Below are 21,669 nucleotides of genomic sequence, written 5' to 3' on the forward strand. Positions count from 1 at the left end.
CCAAGCCAAGGGTTGAGATCCCCTTACCGGTCATCCTATAAAAAAAAAAAAAAAAAAAAAAGAAAGAAATTAGGTTGTCATCAAGTGATACCTTTAAAGAATACAAATCACTACTAAATTTTCTCTTATCCTTTTTGCAAAAGCTTTAAACACCACAAAGCCTTTTCTTCCCTATGCAGACAGATAATTTAAACAAATTGCTCTACCAGGATTTTCAGAAGAAATGAAGTACACTTTATTTCAGATCGACATCTTTACAAAGAGTATTAACTTACAATGAAGGCAACAATGACAGTGTACAACACTAAGCCTAATAATTCATTTAGTGACAGGCCTCTTACATCTCCTCAGACATGAGTAAGTAAATGACAACAAACCTTGTTCAACTATATACTAAAAATTTCATATATTAATAAGTTTGTCAGTTATCTTTAACCATATATATTCAAAACTACACATATCCAGACATAAACACATGTAATCAATAACCATTTCATAAATATTTTAATAATGTATCTAATACTGAGCATGGTAGAGCAGAGATTCACAGATTTAATGCATGGTTATTTATCATCTTCGAAAAAACTGGGAGACATCTAAAAATCTCAAATGATGAAAGAATTAATTACCAAAATTATCAAATATTTTTTCTAAAAAGCTTGAGGGAATATACCTAGAAAGAACACTTTAGGCTATACATCCTAGAGAGAAACAAAACAAAACAGCAGGACTCAGTTCCAAAGTGAGAGGGACACCTGTATTGCAAAGTCAAGAATCCCTTCTCTGCAGCAACACAAGAGGACAGACTGGCAGCCAGAGTATCCCCAGACCCAGTCTAGCTGCAAGGGAAGAGGAGGCAAGGCTCAATGACAAACCCTGAATGTGGGAAGTAGTCACAGTGAGGCAGGGGCAGGAATGAGAGACTATGCCTGCTTAGCTATATACTGCAGTGCCAATTTCTTTTGACTAAGGTGATATAATCAAAAGAAACCAATTACATTAAAAAAAAGTGTCATAAAGAGAATAGGTGTTAGTCTAGAACATTTTTTAGCCCTCCCTGAGATCAATTTCTTTTGACTAAGGTGATATAATCAAAAGAAACCAATTACATTAAAAAAAAAGTGTCATAAAGAGAATAGGTGTTAGTCTAGAACATTTTTTAGCCCTCCCTGAGATGATACTATACAAATAGCAGGCTCAGGAAAAAATGTTCCTTACTGTGATGAGCAGTAATTAAAAAAAAAAATCAATGCTACAAATAAAAAGAAGGAAAGAAAAAGGAAAATCCAGTGGAAAACAAACAAGAAAAAAAAATTACTGTGAAGCAGCTGAAAATTATAGTCAAACATTTTGCCACAAATTTAAACATAAAGAAGCAATTGCCTCTACAACACAGGAAATATAAAGCAGAGGTACAGAAGCTCAGGGAAGCTACAGTAAGAAAGATGAAGAAACGAAATGTAAACTGACAGATCAGAGAAGTAAAAAATCAGTAAGTAAATACCATTGAAATGAAGACCAAATGGTAACAAGAGAGAACAGGAACTGCTAAAAACAGGAAAGTACACATGGGATAGGATTGAAAATGAAACTTTCAAAGGGAATGAAGAAAGATCAAAAGAGCTTTAGAGAAAATACAAATTTAGAAAAAAAAGGCAGAAAAGAAAAAATGATGCAGATAATAGACCAAGACAAGTCAATAAACATAAGCATACATGGAATAGAAACCAAAATAAAAGAAGAAACTGTTCTTGATGTAATTCAAGAGAAGTTTATAGAAAACAAAGTTTCCAGAAGAAAACAGAAGAACATTTTGTAATCTGCAGACTGGAAAAGACTACTTCAAACATAAAAAGCACTAACTAAAAAATAAAAACTTGATAAATCGGATTTTACAAAAGTTAAAATTTTCTGTTCATTAGAATACTATACTATAAAGAAAATTAAAATGCAAGCTGCAGACTAGGAGAAAATATTCACAATCCATATAATTGGCAAAGGTCTTATATCCAGAATATAAAAAGAACTTTAAATCAATATATCATACTTTAAATCAATGTATCAATATATACTTTAAATCAGTATACATAACTATATAAGTATATATAAATATATGCAAATATGTGAGGATGGCCAATAAGCACAGAGAAAGATGCTCAACATCATTAATCATTGGAGAAATACAAATTAAAACACAATGATCTACCATTGAATAGCCATTCAATTGGAAAGGTTAAAATGAAAAAGGCTGAGAATACAAAATGTTGGCATGGCAAACTCTCATATATTGCTGATTGGCTGGAACAAAGTTGGGCAGTTTTTTAATAAAGTTAAACAGACACCTACCCTAAGAGCTAGCAAGAGAATTGAAAACATGTCCACAAAAGGACTTGTTCAAGAATGTTAAGACCATCATTTTTCATAAGAGCCCTAAACTAGAGCCAACCCAAATGTCCATCAGCAAGTGAATGAACAAAATAATTGTATATACTCAGAGATACAACAACATAGATGAATCTCAAAAACATTATATTGAGCAAGAGAAGTCAGACCCATATAAACTGCATGATTGTTTGTAACAAGTTCCAAGAGATAAAACAAAAATATTGTACAGTAAGGGATTATAATGCATTGAATAAAATAGAAATCCCTGAATCCTTCCTGAGGATGGGTGAATGGATGGATGGATGGATGGGTCAAGACAGAGAAAGGAGCAAGACAGAGAGAGACTGATGGGGCAGAATGGAGAGCTCCTCCTTATAGTAAAATGCCAATTAATCACTTTACAACCATCATTACAAAAACTGGTTTGAGCAGGAATTATCTATGGATGCTAAATCCAAGAGGGAAAATCGCATCATATCAGCATGGTCTCAATTTCTCCCCATGTTCATTGTTTATTACATAGTCAACAACTGTGAGAGGGAAAAATAGTAACTATATAGTGGAGAGACTAAACAAAACTTTGACCAGCAACTGAAACATTACCGGACTCAAAATAATACCCTGAGAAGGACAGGACCTCAATCTCAATTATGTACTAATGCAGGAAAGATTGCATAATCTAAATCCCATTGTGAGGAAACAAAAAAATAAATTGAGGCACATTCTATAAAATAGACTAGCCAGTATTCTTCAAAAATGCCAGTATCATGAAAGCTAAGGAACCATCCCACATTAAAGGAAACAAAAAGGTATCACTAAATGCAGTAAGTGGTCCTGGATTGAATATTAATGCTGAAAGAAAAAATTGCTGTAAAGGACAGTATTGGGACAATTATTAAAATACAGGTACATTCAAAGTATTGAATTTGATAACTGCGATATGTCTATATGAGAGAATATCTTTGTTTCTAAAAAATACACTATAACGTGCAGGAGGTTAAAGGAGCATGGTGCATATAAGCCACTCTCAAATGGTTTAGAACATAAATACTAGCAGGGATGTATATTTTCCTGGGTGTGTGTGGAGAGAGACAGAGAATAATAGAGTAAATGTGGCAAAATGTTAAATATTAGTGAATACAGGTAAAACATATATGAAAGTTCTGTTTTTGAATGTCTCCAGGCTTCCCCAAAGCCCAATACAATACCAACTCTCTGCTTTGTTTAAAGAGCAAAATCTAAATAGCACAATTCTCCCTGTTTAGCAAGAAAGAAACCGAGTGGTTTGTGGTTTTAGGTAAATGAGTTATAGTCTCTTCTTCAAAAGATTCAATAAATTAATTTAACAGCAAAACATAGGATTAGTAAATTAGAATATGGGTAAATAAAAAATATCAAAAAGCACAAAAAAGAAGATAAAAGATATATAAGACACCATAAAAAGGTCTAACATAGGTAAAAATAGAGTCCAAGGAGGTAAAGATTGGGGCAAAAATAATATTTTAAGAGATAACTGAGAATTTTCCAAAAGTAATAATGACATCAATCCACAGACTCAAGAACTATAAATGCAAAGAAAACCACACCTAGGAGTATATAAAAGTAAAACTTTTGTATAGTCAAAGAAAAACTTTTAAAAAGCTAGTAGGGGGGCCGGCCCAGTGGCGCACTGCGCTAGTGCGCCGCTTGGGAAGTGTGGTGGCGCTCCCGCCGAGGGTTCGGATCCCACGTGCAGACCGGTTCCCGCTCACTGGCTGAGCGAGGCGCGGGGGCGACACCGAGGGTTGCGGTCCCGTTGCCGGTCCCGGTCCGGTGCGGGGGCGACACTGGGGGTTGCGATCCGTTGCCGGACACGGAAAAAGACAAAAGACAAAAAAAAAAAAAAAAAGCTAGTAGGGAAAAAAGGCAATTTATGATAGCATCAAAATATTAAGCACAGAGAGAGCTGGCCAGTTAACTCAGAGAATGGTATTATAGCACCAGGGCCAAGGGTTCAGCTCCCCATAACAGCTAATTGCCAAAAAAAAATTTAAATACCTAGGAATAAATTTAGTGATATCTGTAAAAGAGCTATTCATTGAAAACTATAAAACCTTACTGAAATAAATTAGTGAATGAATAATTGGGATGAAAATAAATGGAGAGCAATTATAAATTTGTATTTACACATGTACAAAATTATAAATGTATAAGTTATAAATTATAAATGGAATAATCCATGTTCATAAATTGAAATACTCTATATTGTAAAGATACAAATTCCCTCCAAACTGATCTATAGGTGCAATGCAATTTCATTCATAATCTTGACAATTTTATGAAAATTGATAAATGAATTCTATAATTTATGGGCAATACAAAGAGCCAGTAATAGCTAAGATAATCTAAAAAAATAATGGAGCTGAAAGATTTACACTACCTGATATCAAAATATTTATTATAAAGCTATAGTAATTAAGAATTATGGTACTGACACAAAGATTGCAAACAGACAAATAGAACAAAGAACCTACAACTGCCCTATCCCATATGGTAGCACTAGACATGTGTGGCTATTTAAATTTAAATTTTCATTAATTAAAATTAGTCAAAATTAAAAATTCAGTCCTTAGCTGCACTAGCTACATTTCAAGTACTCAATAGTCACATATAGCTAATAGCTACTTAATTAACAGTACATATACAGAAAATTTCCATCATGGCAGAAAGTTCCACAAGACAACACTTATTTAGAAAGGCGTACTCATAAATTTCTTCATTTATGACAAAAGTGACACTATAATGCAGTAGGGAAACATTAGTCTTTGGAATAAATTGTGCTGGATCAACTGGACATCCGTATGTAAAAACGTAAATAAAAAATAATCAGTCCTGACCCCTACCTTATATCATATACACATATCAATTCACATTAATTCAAAGTGGATTATAAATCTAATTAATGAAAAAGACAAAAAGAATGGGCAAGAAGCAATGTTTGAAGAGGTAATAGCTGGGAATTCCCTAGAATCAATGGATACAAATTCCAGATTAAAAATGCACAGTAATCCTAAGCGGGATAAATAAAAAGAAAACCATACTAAATAAACTACAGTGAAATTTCAGAACTCCCAAGACAAAGAGAAAAATCTGAAAATCAGATGAAAATATAAAGCAACAAAAATTAGACTGACTACTTTTTAAAACTTTTTTACCTTGAAAAATTTCAAACTCACAGAAAAGCCAAAAAGAATAACACAATGAATATACTTATATCACTCACCAGATTCACACTGTTAGCATCTTGGATCATCCACTCAAAGTTTCTCTAAACATACATGCCTTTCTCATTTGGGAATATGTAGAAAGTAGTCTGCAGAATGTAGAAATGCAGATAATAGCACAATTCTTCATCCCCAAATTCTTTATCATGCATTTCTCAGGAACCAGAACATTCTCTATTCAACCACAACACCAGTACCTCATCTAAAATAATCAACATTAATCCAATAACATCACCCAAATAGGGTCCAGATGAAATTTTCCCAGTTATCCCGAAAATGTCCTCTAAAGCTTTTCTTTTTAGTAATCCAAGATCTCATCAAGTTTTGTGTATTACTTCCAGATGTTGCAGTATGCAGGTCTCTCCCAATTTAGAATATCCTTACTGCTTCCTATGGTTTTTCATGACACTGAATCTTTGAAGAGCATTTGTCCTGAAAAAATGACCCACATTCTGGATTGGTTTGACTGTTTCCTCATGATTATAAGGTCAAATATTTCCAGTAAAAACACCACATAGATAATGTCTCTCCTACATACACATGAGGCATCTGGTTGTCCCATTATTAGTGATGTGAAGCTTGACCATTTTGTAATTTTTCCTTCTGAAATGAATAAGTCATCTATAGGGTAATATTTTGAGACTCAAGAGCACACTTGCAAATGGCAATTATGGAAGCCGAAACACAGCAGAATACAACCTTCAAAGTGTTAAGAAAAAAATAATATTAAAGTGGACCTATATTGCCTACTAAAATATCATATAAGAATGAAGGCAAAATAAGATATATCCTGAAATCATTATTTCGTGTCTAGGAAAAAAAACTTAATGGAAATAATACAACACTGCTAGCTTTTCATTTGCCAAATATTATAATAAAAAATTTCAGCTATTAACATCATATTTTCATAAAAGAAAAAACAATTCCAACCCCAAGAAAGCAGGGAAGATTTAAATTCAAAATCAATGAAAGTTCTTTAAAATGAATAAATTTAACTTTATAAACAGTTCACCTCTTACTTTCCCATTTTGCTACATACAATATTTTGTTAGAATTAACAGTCTAAGGACAAGTGTTTGGAAATTACTAAGATTAGCTAAGAAAAAGGGAGAAGGCATTTTGAGCACTGTGAGAAACAGTCTTCTTTTGTGCCTGCAGTTATTAGGATTATAATAGCCATTTTATAGGTGACGAATCTAAAGTTCAAATTGTTAAAGAAGTATGCCCAACATCACAGAGAGAGTAAGTGGCTCAGATTTAAACAAAGTCTGTCTGACTCTAAAGCATATGTTCTGTCTACTCTGCTACACTGACAAATCCAAAGACACAAGTATGAAATACCTAAAGAATCTGAAGCCTGTCAAGTGGCAGTTTAAGATGGCATTTGTGACTGAAATCTTCAGGAATTTGAGAACCACTGACACTGTCATTATAGAATAGAAGAGTGCAACTGGACTAAGTCCATAAAAGCAAAGGAAATTTACAGAAGTGATGTCCAGGCTGGAAAAATTGGGAAGACACAGTGTAAGGTGAAAAATACCAGATATATAAACTTAGATATCAATACCCGCAAATACAAATACATACAATAGGAACAAACTACTAATACCAAAAAACCCAGATGAATCTCAATAAGATTACAGTGAATGAAAGAAGTCTTTCAAAAACATTACATATTGTATGGTTTCACTTATATGAAGTTCTAGATCAGGCAAAACAAACCTGTGGTTTAAAAAACATCAGACCAATGATTGATTGTGAGGGTGGGGGATGACTAGGAAAGGGAATAAGGAAACTTTCTAAGATCATACATTTGGGCTATACAAGTCTATGCATTTGTAAAGATTTGTGCATTTCATATATCTTGTCTTAACAGAAAAATAACTGTAAACAAAATTGTATGCATATTGAATTATTTAGGGGAAAGTATAATAATTTCTACAATTTACTTTGAAATGAATGAAGAAAATAAAATAGATTTGTCACCTCTCACAGAGTGACGGAGATGCAAAGGATTACTCAGAGCCCATGTATTCAGAGCAATGAGAACCCTGAAGGGACCGCCCCAAGGAAAATCTCCTTCAAGAGAGGAGAGCCCAGGCACAGCCCCGAGTCAGTTTTTGCTTTAGTTTTTATTGTAAAGACAAGAAAGTTACAGAAGAAAAACAGATGGTTAATCAATCATAGTGAAAACATAAACACAGTGGCTACGTGACAATCTTCATTAAAGCACGTGTATCTTAAAATAATTCAAGTAACTTACCATCAAAAGGAGTCATAAAACTAAGCTATGTTACCGTCAAAGAGAAACAATGAGACAATCACCAAAGTGGCTAACTCCCCAAGAAACTCAAAGAAACAGCTTAGGGCAAGATATGGAATGACCCCCAAGCACTAGCTAGCAGAATATCCTTGAAGATTTTAGCTTACATACTTGCCCATCATGTAGGTTTAGCTGAACTAAAGGCAACTGTCCCCAGAGCAATCACTTTTTGCTGTGTTTCAATTATCTTATCTACATCAAAGGCTTTAGCTCTGTGAAAGTTTTCTGGTCTTTTTCAATCAGAGCATTTCTACGTGTTTTCCTAAAGGGTTGGACTTTGGCCCCCTAAACTAGAGGATTTGGCCTCCTAAACTACAGGACTTTGGTCCTCTAAACTATAGGCTTTGGCCTTCTACATTACGGACTTTGGTCCTCTAAACTACAGGCTTTGGCCTTCCACATTAAGGACTTTGGTCCTCTGAAATACATGTGTCTTATTTCTATTTCATTAATAACATCTTAGTCAATATCCTCTATAGGATTGATAAGATGAAGGATAGAGGGATTGATAAATGGATAAATATGTGATAAAGTAAGCATGGCAAAATATTAATGACAGATTGTGGGGGATGGGTCTACCAAGTGTTCACTCTAACATTCTTCAACTTTGTTCTATGTTTAAAACTTTTCCTAATAAAATGTTGGGGTTAAAGTATATGTATGATACATGTGAGTATGGACCAAGACAATGCTACCCTTAAAAATATAGAAATGTAATGGCCTGATTTGATGGAAGAGATCATATAACTATTACGAAGTTTGAAAAAAAGTAAAGAAATATAGACAGTAGTATAAGGTACTAGCAAGACAAACTCAGAGATTGCTAATCTAAGGTGGAAAATGAAATGAATAAAAATGCAGTGTGGAGACTGATTATATGTAAAAGCATTTTCTAGAAAACTGTCAATATGAGATGCTGAGAATATCTGATAGCACATATATTTAAAGTAACCAAACATACAGTCTTAAGAAATCAGAACTGTCTCAGTATATTTCAACCTAATATGTAGTTAATTCGTAGTAAACAGATGAAGCTAACTTAGTCACAATCAATTCTGCTAAAGAAAAAGTATATAAACATGAAAATAATGGTTTGTACATACCTTTGTTAATACACTTGCCAGAAATTTAACATTTTTAGCATGTAAGTACTTTACCTCCCATCTTTCCTAAGGGCAAAAATGATGCCATCTTTCTGGAATGGAAGGAGCTTTGCTCTTAGTTTCTCAGGCAAAAAATCCAGCTGTTTGTAAGATTCACTTGTTAAACAAGAAATCTGAGGTATAAGAGACTTTTTTATGGTACGAACTCGAGGCATGATGATCCTAAAAATAAATAAACCACAACAAAGGGAGAGATAGGGGAAATATATATTATTAAGTGTATTATAGAATCGCACATAAACAATAATATTAACTGACTTATAAATAGTCTTAATATATGAGAGTACTTCACAAAGTTCATGGAAAGATTCATATTATGTTTTAGTTCTGTTTTTCCACAAACTTTTTGAGGTACCCTCATACTATCTACAAAGATAGAAACTAGTTAAATCATGTTCCCAGAGTAAGCTACTAATATTCCAGAGCAAACTACTAATAAAATATAAAGCAATGAGTCCAAAAGCAATTACTTAATGCACTCCCTAGGAACTCAGCATCCTCTATTTCACTTTGAGCCATAATATAGCCATACCCCTGCTGAATGCAATCAATGTATTACTGAAAAATTATGAATCAACTACAGTTTTACAAATTGAATAATTTTTAAAATAAGGGATAAATTTTCCATAGAAAGATGAGTCCTTTTATAATTGATCTTTTTATAAATGTACATTTTTGTACCACGCCAGATTTTCTAAGAGTGGGCAAACCTGCATTTATAAAATACAAAGACATTAACTTCAAACTTATAGTAATTAACTAATTCAACATTACTAAATGATATTGATTTAAAAATATTAAAATTAATTCTTTTTAATCAGCTGAATCCACAGTATAAACTCTGCCTGATTAGCACCCTCCTCATCCACTGGGTTTCCACAGATGTAATTTTAATTTTCTACCACATAAAAATGTCACGTATCTGTAAATCCTTAGAACTCTGCAAGAAAACGTCCAATTAAATTGCTATACTATAATGTTTCTCTAATATTAATACTTTGTATGTAGATGGCACCTTACCATCTGTTTATCTCATTCCATCTCTTAAACAAGTTTGCATTTTTCTCAATTACTTGCAGACTTACAAAATCTTAGTTCCCCTCCCCCCCAAAAGTAACCAACTCTTGTCTACTAAGAATTTCAAAACTTAAACACGAATTTATTTATTGATAACAAATAGGTGCTACATGCTACCATCTAGAGAAGCAAGGCCCCCAGAGGACTTACATTCTTGAAGGGGAGACAAAAAAGAAACAAATAAATAAACAAGAGAATTAATTATAATACAGCACAAATATTACAAGGAACATAAGAGGACACTGGCCACTTCAGGTAGGCTGACCAGGAGAGGCCTATTTTAAAAGGTGATATGTGGACTATTCTCTGAAGGATGTAAAAAGCTAACAGGGTTCAAAATTAAGAAAAGAACACTCCAGGCAGAGAGCATCAGTGCAAAGGCCTTGAGTTAAGAAAAGGCTTGGTGTTTTCAAGAAATAGAAGGGAGACCAATGGGCTGGGCTGGCCACTTAGCTCAGCTGGTTAGGGCACAATGTTGTAACACCAAGGTCAAGGGTTCAGATACCCTTACTGGCCAACCATCATAAAGAAAAGGAAAAAGGGTTGGGGGGGCTTTAAAAGGAGAGTACATGAGGAGCTCTCTCTCTGTTCTGCCAAACTGTTGCCACCACAAGGCCTTCACTGGATGTGTTCCCTGGACTTTGGATTTCCCAGCCCCCAAAACTGTAAGCAATAAATTGTTTTCTTTATTTAGATAAATACATAAATAAAAGAACACAGATTATGATAAAGTTCTACAACAACAACTACAAATCACTACTGAAAGAAATTAAAGAGGACACTGAAAGATGGAAAGACATTCCTTGTTCATGGATTGGAAGAATCAACATAGTGAAAATGTCCATACTACCTAAAGCCATCTACACATTCAATGCAACCCCCATCAAAATACCAATGACATTCTTCACAGAAATACAAAAAAACAAAACAATCCTAACATTCATATTGAAAACAAAAGACCCTGAACAGCCAAAGCAATCCTGAGCAAAAAAAGTAAAGTGAAGGCATTATACTTTACAAAAAAACAAAACAATCCTAACATTCATATTGAAAGCAAAAGACCCTGAACAGCCAAAGCAATCCTGAGCAAAAAAAGTAAAGTGAAGGCATTATACTTCCAGACTTTAAACTATATTACAAATCCATACTAACCAAAACAACATGGTAATGGCATAAAAACAGACACATACGCCAATGGAACAATAGAGAACACAGCAATCAACCAAAATAATTACAGCTAACTGATCTTCGATGAGGGCACCAAGAAATACAACGGGGAAAGAAGAACCTCTTCAATAAACAGTGCTGGAAAACCTGGAAATCCATATGTACAGGAATGAAACTTGATTTGTACGTCTCACCATATACCAAAATCAACTCAAAATGGATTAAAGACTTAAATATAAGACCTGAAAATTTAAAACTACTAGAAGAAAACACAGAGGAAACACGCCAGGAGGCAGGACTTGGCAAAGACTTTATGAATAAGACCCCAAAAGCACAGACAACAAAAGAAAAAATAAACAAATGGGATTATATGAAACTAAAAACTTCTGCACAGCAAAGGAAACAATCAACAGAATCAAAAGACAACCAATAGAATGGGAGAAAATTCATGCACCTGACAAGGGATTAATATCTAGAATATACAAAGTGTTCAAACAATTTTACAGCAAAAAACTAAAAAATCCAATTAAAAACTGGGCAAGGGAGCTGAACAGACATTTCTCAAAGGAGGACATGCACAGAGCCAACAGGTATATGAAAAAATGTTCAACATTGCTAGTTATCAAAGAAATGCAAATTAAAACCACTTTGAGATATCACCTCACCCCAGTCAGACCGGCTATTATAAAAAAGACAGAGAATGACAAATGCGAGTGAGGATGTGGAGAAAGCGGAACATTCTGAACTATTGGTGGCACTGTAAATTAGTACAGCCATTATGGAGAACAGTATGGAGGTTCCTCACACAACTACAGATAGAACTGCCATATGATCCAGCAATCCCACTACTGGGGATATATCCAGAGGATTGAAAATCATCATGTTGAAGGGATACCTGCATTCCCATGTTTATCGCAGCTCTATTTACAACAGCCAGGCAATGGAATCAACTTGTTTGAACCAACCAATCAAATGTCCATCAATGGATGACTGGATAAGGAAAATGTGGTACATATACAGAATGGAACACTTCTCAGCCATAAAAAAGAATGAAATTCTGCCATTTGCAGCAATATGGAAGAGCCTGGAGAAAATTATCCTAAGTGAAAGAACCCAGGTACAGGAGAAGTACAGCATGTTCTCATTCATAACCAGGAGGTGAATCCATAAATAAATAAACAATAAAAAGAGATGGAGAGAGACAAAGAAAGAAACAACATTCGCAATAATATATTGAACTTTTAGAAGGAGAAAAAAGAACCGTGGTTATGAGAAGTAGAAAGGGGGAGGGGGAGAGAGAGGGGGGTTAACAAGAAATTGGTTAATGGACACAGAGAATGATTACATATTGTAATGATGCACAGGCTAACTATCCTGATCTGACCATCACATATTGTATACAACTACTGAAAATCAACTTTGAACCCCACATATGTGTACAATAAAAAAATTTTTTTGTTTTCTTTATTTAAATAAATAAAAAAATAAAAGAACACAGATTATATTGATAAAGCTCAAGGAATTAAAAAATGAGTACACATATGTAACCAGCATTCATATTAAGAAACAGAACATTACTAGTACTCCAAAGTCCCTCTTCTTCTCACTTACAGTTACTCTGCTATGCTCAGCCTCTTCCACAAAAATAAAATGATAGCACTGAATAACAGTGATTTAAGAACTAAGAGTAAATGATCAGATCTAAGTTTTCATAAATGGCAAGAGAACTATCTGAAGCCATTTGCCCTACCAATTTGAAACACTACATTTATCAGTTATTTTCCTTTTACAGCTATCTGTGTCTGTTTCTACTATCAACACTGCATTTATGTATTAATCAACTTAAAAATATTAAAAATATTTTATGTTTTTGGAAAATCTCCATTCGTGACTCCATTCATGATTCCTTTTTTCCCAAATATATCTGACTATTCTTGCCTAGGTATTAATCTAACTGAAATTTGTCAAATTTAAAAAATGCATGAATTTTTTTTATCATTGTCTAATAAGTATACAAATATAGATTTTAAAATAAAAGGAGGCCAAGAGGTCAATGTGACAAAGCAAAGGAGAGAATGGTAAGATGAAACTAATGGGACAAGTATTTTAAGATCAAAGGGAAGCTGGGGCTGGCTGGTAAATCACTTGGGAGAGTGTGGTATTGAGACCAAGATAAAGGGTTTGAATTTCCATACTGGTCAGCTGTCAAAAAAAAAAAAAAGAAAGAAAGAAAAGAATAAAGGGAAGCTAACGGATCTATCTATTCTATACACCATTAGTCACATGTGGCTATTTAAACTTAAATAAAATTAAAAATTCAGTTCCCCAGTTGCACCAGCCATGTTTCAAGTGCTCAATAGCCACATATGGCTAGTAGCTACCACATTAAACAGTACAGATAGAGAACATTTCCATTGTCACTTAAAGTTCTTCTGAACAGCACTTACCAGAGGATTTTAAGCAGGGGAGTGACAAAAACTGACTTACACCTCAAAAACTACCAATTAGGGACAAAGTTACCAATAAGGAAGCAGGAGGTGAATGTCCCCATAGGATCTGGCCAGTCTACAAAGCCCCCAGTGTTTCAGTAGGCAACTGGACTTAGAAATGATTTATGACTCAGACCTATAATGAATAAGGTCCTCATAAACACCAATGAGAACATCCCTAATGTACTAACAACATCACCACCTACAACAAAACTGAGCAAAGAATAGAGAATGGTTCAAAAAGGGGAAGACGTGAAATCAGGAAACCTATTATCAGGTAGACAGGCAAAAAACATTTTTAGCAATAAAACTGGAGAGAATTGGGAAATGTATCAGAGGTAAAGCAAACAGGACTTGCTGATGGAGGACATGTGGAGAATGAAAGAAATGTGAAATCAAGATGTGGATATAGAACGATGAAGTTAATGATGCAATTGGTCCTGAGACAGTAAAGAATAAGGAAGAAATAAATGGACTGGGGAGAGAAGAAATCAGTAAATCTTTCAGGGATTTTATAAAGTTTGAGAAGGCTATAAGATTTGAAGTGGAAATGTCAAACAGGCTTGGAAACACATAGGTCCGGAATTAAAATATATGAGTCTGGGACAGACTGAGGCTGGATATACTGGAGATATTAGACACTTTCCCAGTTTGCCTTACAGCTACTGAGTTCTGCTAATCAGATACAACCATTCTGGACTTTAAGCTAGAAAGTCAAAACTCAGAGGAGCAGGGGATTAAGTGAAATCCATTCCAGCAAGGGTAGCAGCAGCAGAAAGAGCCATGCTCACTTTTCAGAAGTAATGGAGGTTTGGAAGCACTTTTCAGGGTCTGTGGTATAATGGCTGCAATATTTTAGAGTGGAACATTGGCAAGAAGCTAAGAAAAAAAATACAAAAATGATTTTACTGCCTATTATCTTTGTTTCAGACTCCTTTTCGCATTTTTTTACTTTTTAATAGACACTCCAAGAAAAAAATATCTGCTATGTTGAGGTCACTTTGCAACTTATGTCTTTTATTTTATGAGGACTGGATCAGGCACTATATTTGCAAAAATAAACAGTGAAATTGAAGCTACCTTAATCAAAAATTTCTTCTAATAGACTCACAAATAAGTTATTCAAATAGGAAGATAAAAGAAGTCTAAAATAGTATGAAAATGTTCAGAGAAAATTTTAATTGAACTTAAGATTATGGTGTGGCTCATTGACAATTCAGATGCTTGATACATAAAGAATTTAAAAATATGTAGTGGTACAATCTAATCAATAGAACATGAATGTTTTTGTTATTACTAAACAAAAAAGGATTACTCAAAGCAACATGAATGCAATGAGAAGCCCAAAGGGACTGCACCTCAGCAACTCCTCTGTTAGTAGGAAAAAACTGAGTACAGCCCCGATTCAAAGTTAGCTTCTGTTTTTTATTGTAAAGACAAGGAAGTTTCACAAGAAAAATCCATTGATTCAATCATTTCAAAAGGACACAAAGACATGCGCATTATGACAAAAGTTATCTATGGCTAAGTATAGTTAAACAATGGAAACTAGTAACATCATTTAAGTTAACAACATGGCATTCCAAAATACAATTTGTGAAAAGCTAAGTTGATCAAACTGTGATCATTATCAAAAATATAACCTCTCCTTAAATGATTTAAGCAAAAGTTGCATTCTTACGATTAAATCTAAGTATAATTGTCTCTAAAGTTTCCACCAACAACTTGCCCTTAGCAAACATTTTTTCACATTTTCTCCTACAGCAATTCTTTAAAATCTCTTAACAAGATCAGTATGTCAACCACCTGTTGGCTCTAAAATTATTAAAGTATATAATCCCATACCTAAACAGTGATTAGAGTTGATTATATGGTCTTTTCCCCGCTGGCTGTAGACCATTGTCTCTTAACCGAGGACTTTTGCCCCAAACGTGCATTACCTAAAAACCCTATTCTAAAAATCAAATTAGAATCAAGACTTCTAACCCTCTATGTAAAATAATTGTTTAAAAGCTCTTTTCCGTTTATACTGCTATCTAAAGTATAAAAATTGGAGGGGCCGGCCTGTGGCTCACTTGGGAGAGTGTGGTACTGATAACACCAAGGCCACAGGTTTGGATCCTATATAGGGAAGGCCAGTTAGCTCACTGACTGAGCATGGTGCTAACACCAAGCCAAGGGTTAAGATCCCCTTACTGGTCATCTTTTTTAAAAAAAATTTTAAAAATAAAAAATAAAGTATAAAAATTGGCTGGCCAGTTAGCTCAGTTGGTTATAGCGTGGTGTTAAAACACTAAGGTCAATGGTTTGGATCTCCATACTGGTCAGCTGGCAAATTAATAAATAAATAAAGTATAAATACTACGTTATAATAAAAAATATCTCATGTAGGTTCAGCCATACTGGTTCAACTGCTGCAAAAAGTTAATTGTAACCATTTTTGTATTGTAACCGAAGATTCAGATTTGATCTTCTTTCTGATTACCAAGAAACAGTTCTCAAGCATCATCACTTGAAAAGAGAATAAAAAAAAGTTTTCATTTTCAATCTTTATGGTCAAGATGGTGTTTTTGTAATCAACTGAGAACAAGGTAAATTTGACTGGAATTCACTGACCCATTCTTAAGTAAATAGTAGAACTGTGTTGAGGAGAATAAGATACTGTTAAAATATATTTTGGAAATAATAAGTAAATGGCTGGTCAGGGAATTATGTACTTTGAGGAGATAATTTTGTTATTTTTATTTTTATTAATTGAAAGTTTACTGGATGGGGCTGGCCAGTTAGCTCATTAGGTTTGAGCATGGTGTTGATAGCAGCAAGGTCCAGAGTTCAATCCCTGTACCAGCCAGTTGCACACATACAAACACACACACACACACACACACACACACAGTTAAAAATTTATTGGATAGGATTTACTGCAGAGTAGATCCAGACAAAGAATTAGTAAACTAGAAAACACACTAAATGTAAATGAACTAAAAATGCCAATTAAAAAAAAGATTCTCATACTGAATTGAAAAAAATATCTATAGGCTTATTTTAAAGGACATACCTTAAATAGGAGTCATAAACATTGAAAGTAAAAGAATGGAAAAGATATGTTATATACACCAAAGTACAGATTGCCTTGGTTATTAATATAAGGTAACATAGACTTAAGGCAAAAAACATTACTAGACTAAAGAAGCACATTTTATAACAATGAAAGATTTCATTTATGAGAAAGATAAATACAAGTCCAAAATATATTAATATATAAGGCAAACACTGATAGAAATAAAAGGGAAATTTGAAGAAACAAAGGAAAATAGCAAATCCATAACCGAAGTGGGAATTTTTAATAGTCTCTCTCAGTAACTGATTATGCAAGCTGATTAAAACTCTATAATAAAGAAAACAACAACAACAAAAACCTCTATAAGGATAAAGATGATCTGAATAAAACAATAAAATACTTGACCCATTTATGCAATGATAGAAGCATAAGAATTTTCTTTACTTTGTTATTATTGAGAGTTACATTGAGTTTTTTCCACAATATACGAATTAAGTTGGAGTGGGATAGAAGTAGTTGTTCCTATAAAAAGGCAACACAAGGGATCTTTGTGGTATGGAAATGTCTCTTCTTGACTGTGTCAATATCATGGTTGTGATATTGCACTATAATTGTACAAGATGTTACCATTGGAGGAAACTAGGTAAAGAGTACACAAGATCTCTCTCCATTATTTCATACAACTGCCTATGAATTTAGAATATTATCAAAGTAAAAGTTTAATTACAAAAAAAAAAAAAAAAAAGAATGGACCAAACAAACACTGTCTTAACTTGTAACAATGAATACTGAAAGTTTGGGATGATGAGGTCCAGAAAGATAAAATCCCACAATCATGTAGCTAGTGGCAAAGGCAAGACATATATTTGGGGTCTTTTCTCCCTTTTCACCACAGGAATGCTCCATTTCTGCTTCAGCAAAATTATTTTAAATAGTCAAAATATATGCCATATAATTTACAGTTAAAAAAATAATTGATCATCTAACTCCCTGAATTTCATTCCTTCATACATTCAACAAATATGTATTTGGGTGTTCACATTTGCAGACATTGGGCTAGGCTCTGGATATAAAATAGTAAATATAGACGCAGTTCTAAATAAATACTACAGGGGAAGTAATAAATGTTAAGGGACCATTTAAGAGAGACTCATTTTTCAGTTTGAATGTTTGGAAACTTTCCTAGATAAATATACATCAAAACTGAGACCTGAATAATAAAAAGACATTTACCAGACAAGAAGGGCACATAGAGTGTTCTAGGAAAAGGGTACAGTATATATAAAGGTCCTGAATTGGAGGTAAAAGGAAGAGACTTGGAAGAAATTCTCAGTCTTCATCTTACTGGACCTATCAGTAAATCACTCCTTCCTAATTAAATCACTTTTTCCACTTAGATTCTAAAACACCACATCCTCACGGTTTTCATCCCACCTCACTGGCTATTCCTTCTCAGTACAAACTTTTGTTGGTTCCTCCTCATCTCCTTGTTTGCTTTAAAGCTGGAATGTGCCAGGGCTCAGTTCTTAGTGCCATTCTTTGCTCTGTCCCTTAGTGATTTCATTAGTCTCATAGCTTATATATATGGTAACCAGCCTTCTCTTGAACTTCAGATTCATATATATCAAACCAGACATGTCTATCTGGTTAACGGACATCTCAAACATATCCAAAACTGAACTCTAGATCTTTCCCCCAAACCCTGTTTCATCCACGGCCTTCTCCACCTCATCTTTCTGGTTTTCATACCAACACTTGAAGTCATCCTTGATTCCTTTGTCTTATATTGCACATCCAATCTATTCAGAAACTCCTGTTGGCTCTACATTCTAAATATATACAGAATTTCACCACTTCCTACCACTTCCAAATCTATTCACCTGATCTGAGCCACCATCATTTCCAGTCTGAATTCCTGCAAGAAACTGACTGATATCCCTGCTTTTACCTTGTTCCCTACATTCTCCCCTCATTAAGATACTTTGAAAAAAGAAGTCTGACCATGTCACTTCTCAGAACTCCTCAGTGGCTCCTGATTTTACTCAGGTAAAAGCCGAAGTACTATTAATGGCTTCCAACCTCTTATACAATCTGCCCCCAACTCTCATTACCTCTTCACCTTCACTTATTCCTCTCCATCACACCAACATCCTTGTATGTTCTGCTTTAGGATTTTGCACTATCTGGTCTGTCTATATATACCATTCTTCCCTCAGATATCTGCATGGCTACCTCTCTCACTTTCTTTGGAGTCTTTTGTGAAATGTCACTTTCTCAGTGAAAACTAACTTGACCACCTTATTTAAAATTGCAAAACTTTTAATCTCTTCACTGCCTTACTTTTCCTTCCTTGATGGCACTCATCACCTTCTAAAATACTGTATAATCTACTTACTTATTATGCTTTTTGTTTATTGTCCGCCTCTCCCGACTAGAGTAAAAGCTCCATAAGGCCAGACATTTTTGTCTGTTCTGTTTACTAGTATATTCCATACACCCAGAACAATGCCTGCACTAAGCACTCAATATTATTTGTTATATTAAATCTTCAAAGGACAGGTGGACCATTACTAGAACAGTTCCTAGGGATGAGAAGGTATAAGGTGTGACCATAGTAGTGCATGGCTGAACTAGTGTGGAAATGGAGTTCACAGGAGACATAGCAGATCAGGAACTAAGATACTAGTATGATGTGTCATCTAGGTTGCACATTCATGTGTAGAAGTGACCTTGGGTAGACAGAAAGCATAAGCCAAGAGCAAGTTATAGCAAGAAAATTAGGGGTACACTTTGCAGAGTATTTAAGATTAGAGAGGTGTTTATTAAATATGAATTAGGGCTCCAAAGAATACCCTAGAAGGTTCCAAGATGAGAAGAGGCCTACATATGGAAAACTCTTCCAAATACATAATGTCAAACAAATCTTCTGTCCAATTTAAAAACTTCTGTTAATCCAGATAACTAAATTTTATAAATCCATCCTAGTTAAACAAAATTGTCAGTGGAAGTGGTCCTAATTATTACAGCAATTTGGCTACGTAGATATAACTAGTAAATGTGAAAATATCTTAGATATCTTAAACAACTCTTGGGTGACCTATGATAAAATTTGATTACTCATTCCTCCTTCCTCCCTCAGCTCCAAACACTGGTAATAGAAGACAGTTGAACAGAGATGGGAGAAGGGGACAAAAAGCTAGTAACCTCAGTAAGTATCTTTCCCCAGACTTAAATGAAGTTAGTACAGAAGTAATCATGTTAAAATATAAGTAATTCCAAGTTCCTTATTGGAAATACAAATTTGGCTCAAATAAATTGCCAGTTCCTATAAGTGGTAAATATGGGAAGTCTGTTGGACACACCTCTGCTTTAAAGTACATGGATTCCAGAAACTACAGATTCACACAGAAACCAAACAGTTGTGATTATGAGTTGAAACAGTAATCAATGAAGAGATCTACCAATCTACTCAACTATTTTTAAGGTGATTATACACAAAGTCATATATTCATTCGTGTCTTTTGTTTTTGTGTGTGGCAACTGGCTGGTACAGGGATCAGAACCCTTGACCTTGGTGTTATCAACCATATACTCAGTCATAGAAATGCTTCAGATTTGATAGGATTTGGTAATGTACCTATTTTATATTTTAACATACTCCATACTAACATAGCAGCACATATTCTATTTACATGTTGATAGCTGACGTAACTATATTTATAGATTATCAGTAAACTACAACCTAAATTTAATAAATTTAAGTCACATTTTCACCTCAGTAAAATTAAATATAAAATGATAATCGATCGATTTTATAATTTTATAAATTTTATAATTTTAGTAAATTATAAAATTTATATAATATTTTTTAACTCACTTACTATGAGGCTTTTTAAACTGCCGCATCTAATATCCAATTATTTTAAAAGCAAGGACACTACAATCTTTCATTCCACAGGCAACTGTTTTCAGATAATGATAAGGAGGAATGAGTAATTAAATCTTATCTTATTCCACTTATTAGGTGACCTCTTTCTGTTAGGCACTACCCTAGAAAATTTTAGAAAATCTCACATAAGGGACTGCAAAATGGTGCAGCCTCTATGGAAAATGGTATGGAGGTTCCTCAAACAATTGCAGATAGATCTACCATATGACCCAGCTATCCCACTGCTGGGAATATACCCAGAGGAATGGAAATCATCAAGTCGAAGGTATACCTGTTTCCCAATGTTCATTGCAGCACTCTTCACAATAGCCAAGAGCTGGAATCAGCCCAAATGTCCATCATCGGATGAGTGGATACGGAAAATGTGGTATATCTACACAGTGGAATACTACTCAGCTATAAAAACGAATGAAATACTGCCATTTGCAACAACATGGATGGACCTTGAGAGAATTATATTAAGTGAAACAAGTCAGGCACAGAAAGAGAAATACCACATGTTCTCACTTATTGGTGGGAGCTAAAAATAAATAAATAAATTCACACATACACACACACACACACACACACACAAAAACTGGAGGGGGGAAGAAGACATAACAACTACAGTTCCTTGAAGTTGATACAACAAGCAAACAGAAAGGACATTGTTGGGTGGGAGGGAGGAGAGGGAGGAGGGAGGGAGATTTCGGGAATGGGCCAAAATCATCAACCACATTGTATATTGACAAAATAAAATTTAATAAATAAATAAATAAACACATACACACACACACACACACACACACACAC

General features: G+C 34.3%; 1 protein-coding gene across 1 annotated transcript in view; it reads right to left on the reverse strand.

The window, feature by feature from the left end:
• ZRANB3 (zinc finger, RAN-binding domain containing 3) overlaps window positions 1-21,669 on the reverse strand; it is a 250,551-nt gene that overhangs the window by 217,683 nt on the left and 11,199 nt on the right. The window contains exon 2 of the mRNA XM_008583513.1: window positions 9,129-9,296. Coding sequence (XP_008581735.1) covers window positions 9,129-9,296 — 168 coding nt within the window. The remainder of the gene's footprint in view (window positions 1-9,128; window positions 9,297-21,669) is intronic.

Source organism: Galeopterus variegatus, unplaced genomic scaffold (genome assembly GCF_000696425.1).
Source record: "Galeopterus variegatus unplaced genomic scaffold, G_variegatus-3.0.2 Scaffold98, whole genome shotgun sequence".
Lineage (NCBI taxonomy): Eukaryota > Metazoa > Chordata > Mammalia > Dermoptera > Cynocephalidae > Galeopterus > Galeopterus variegatus.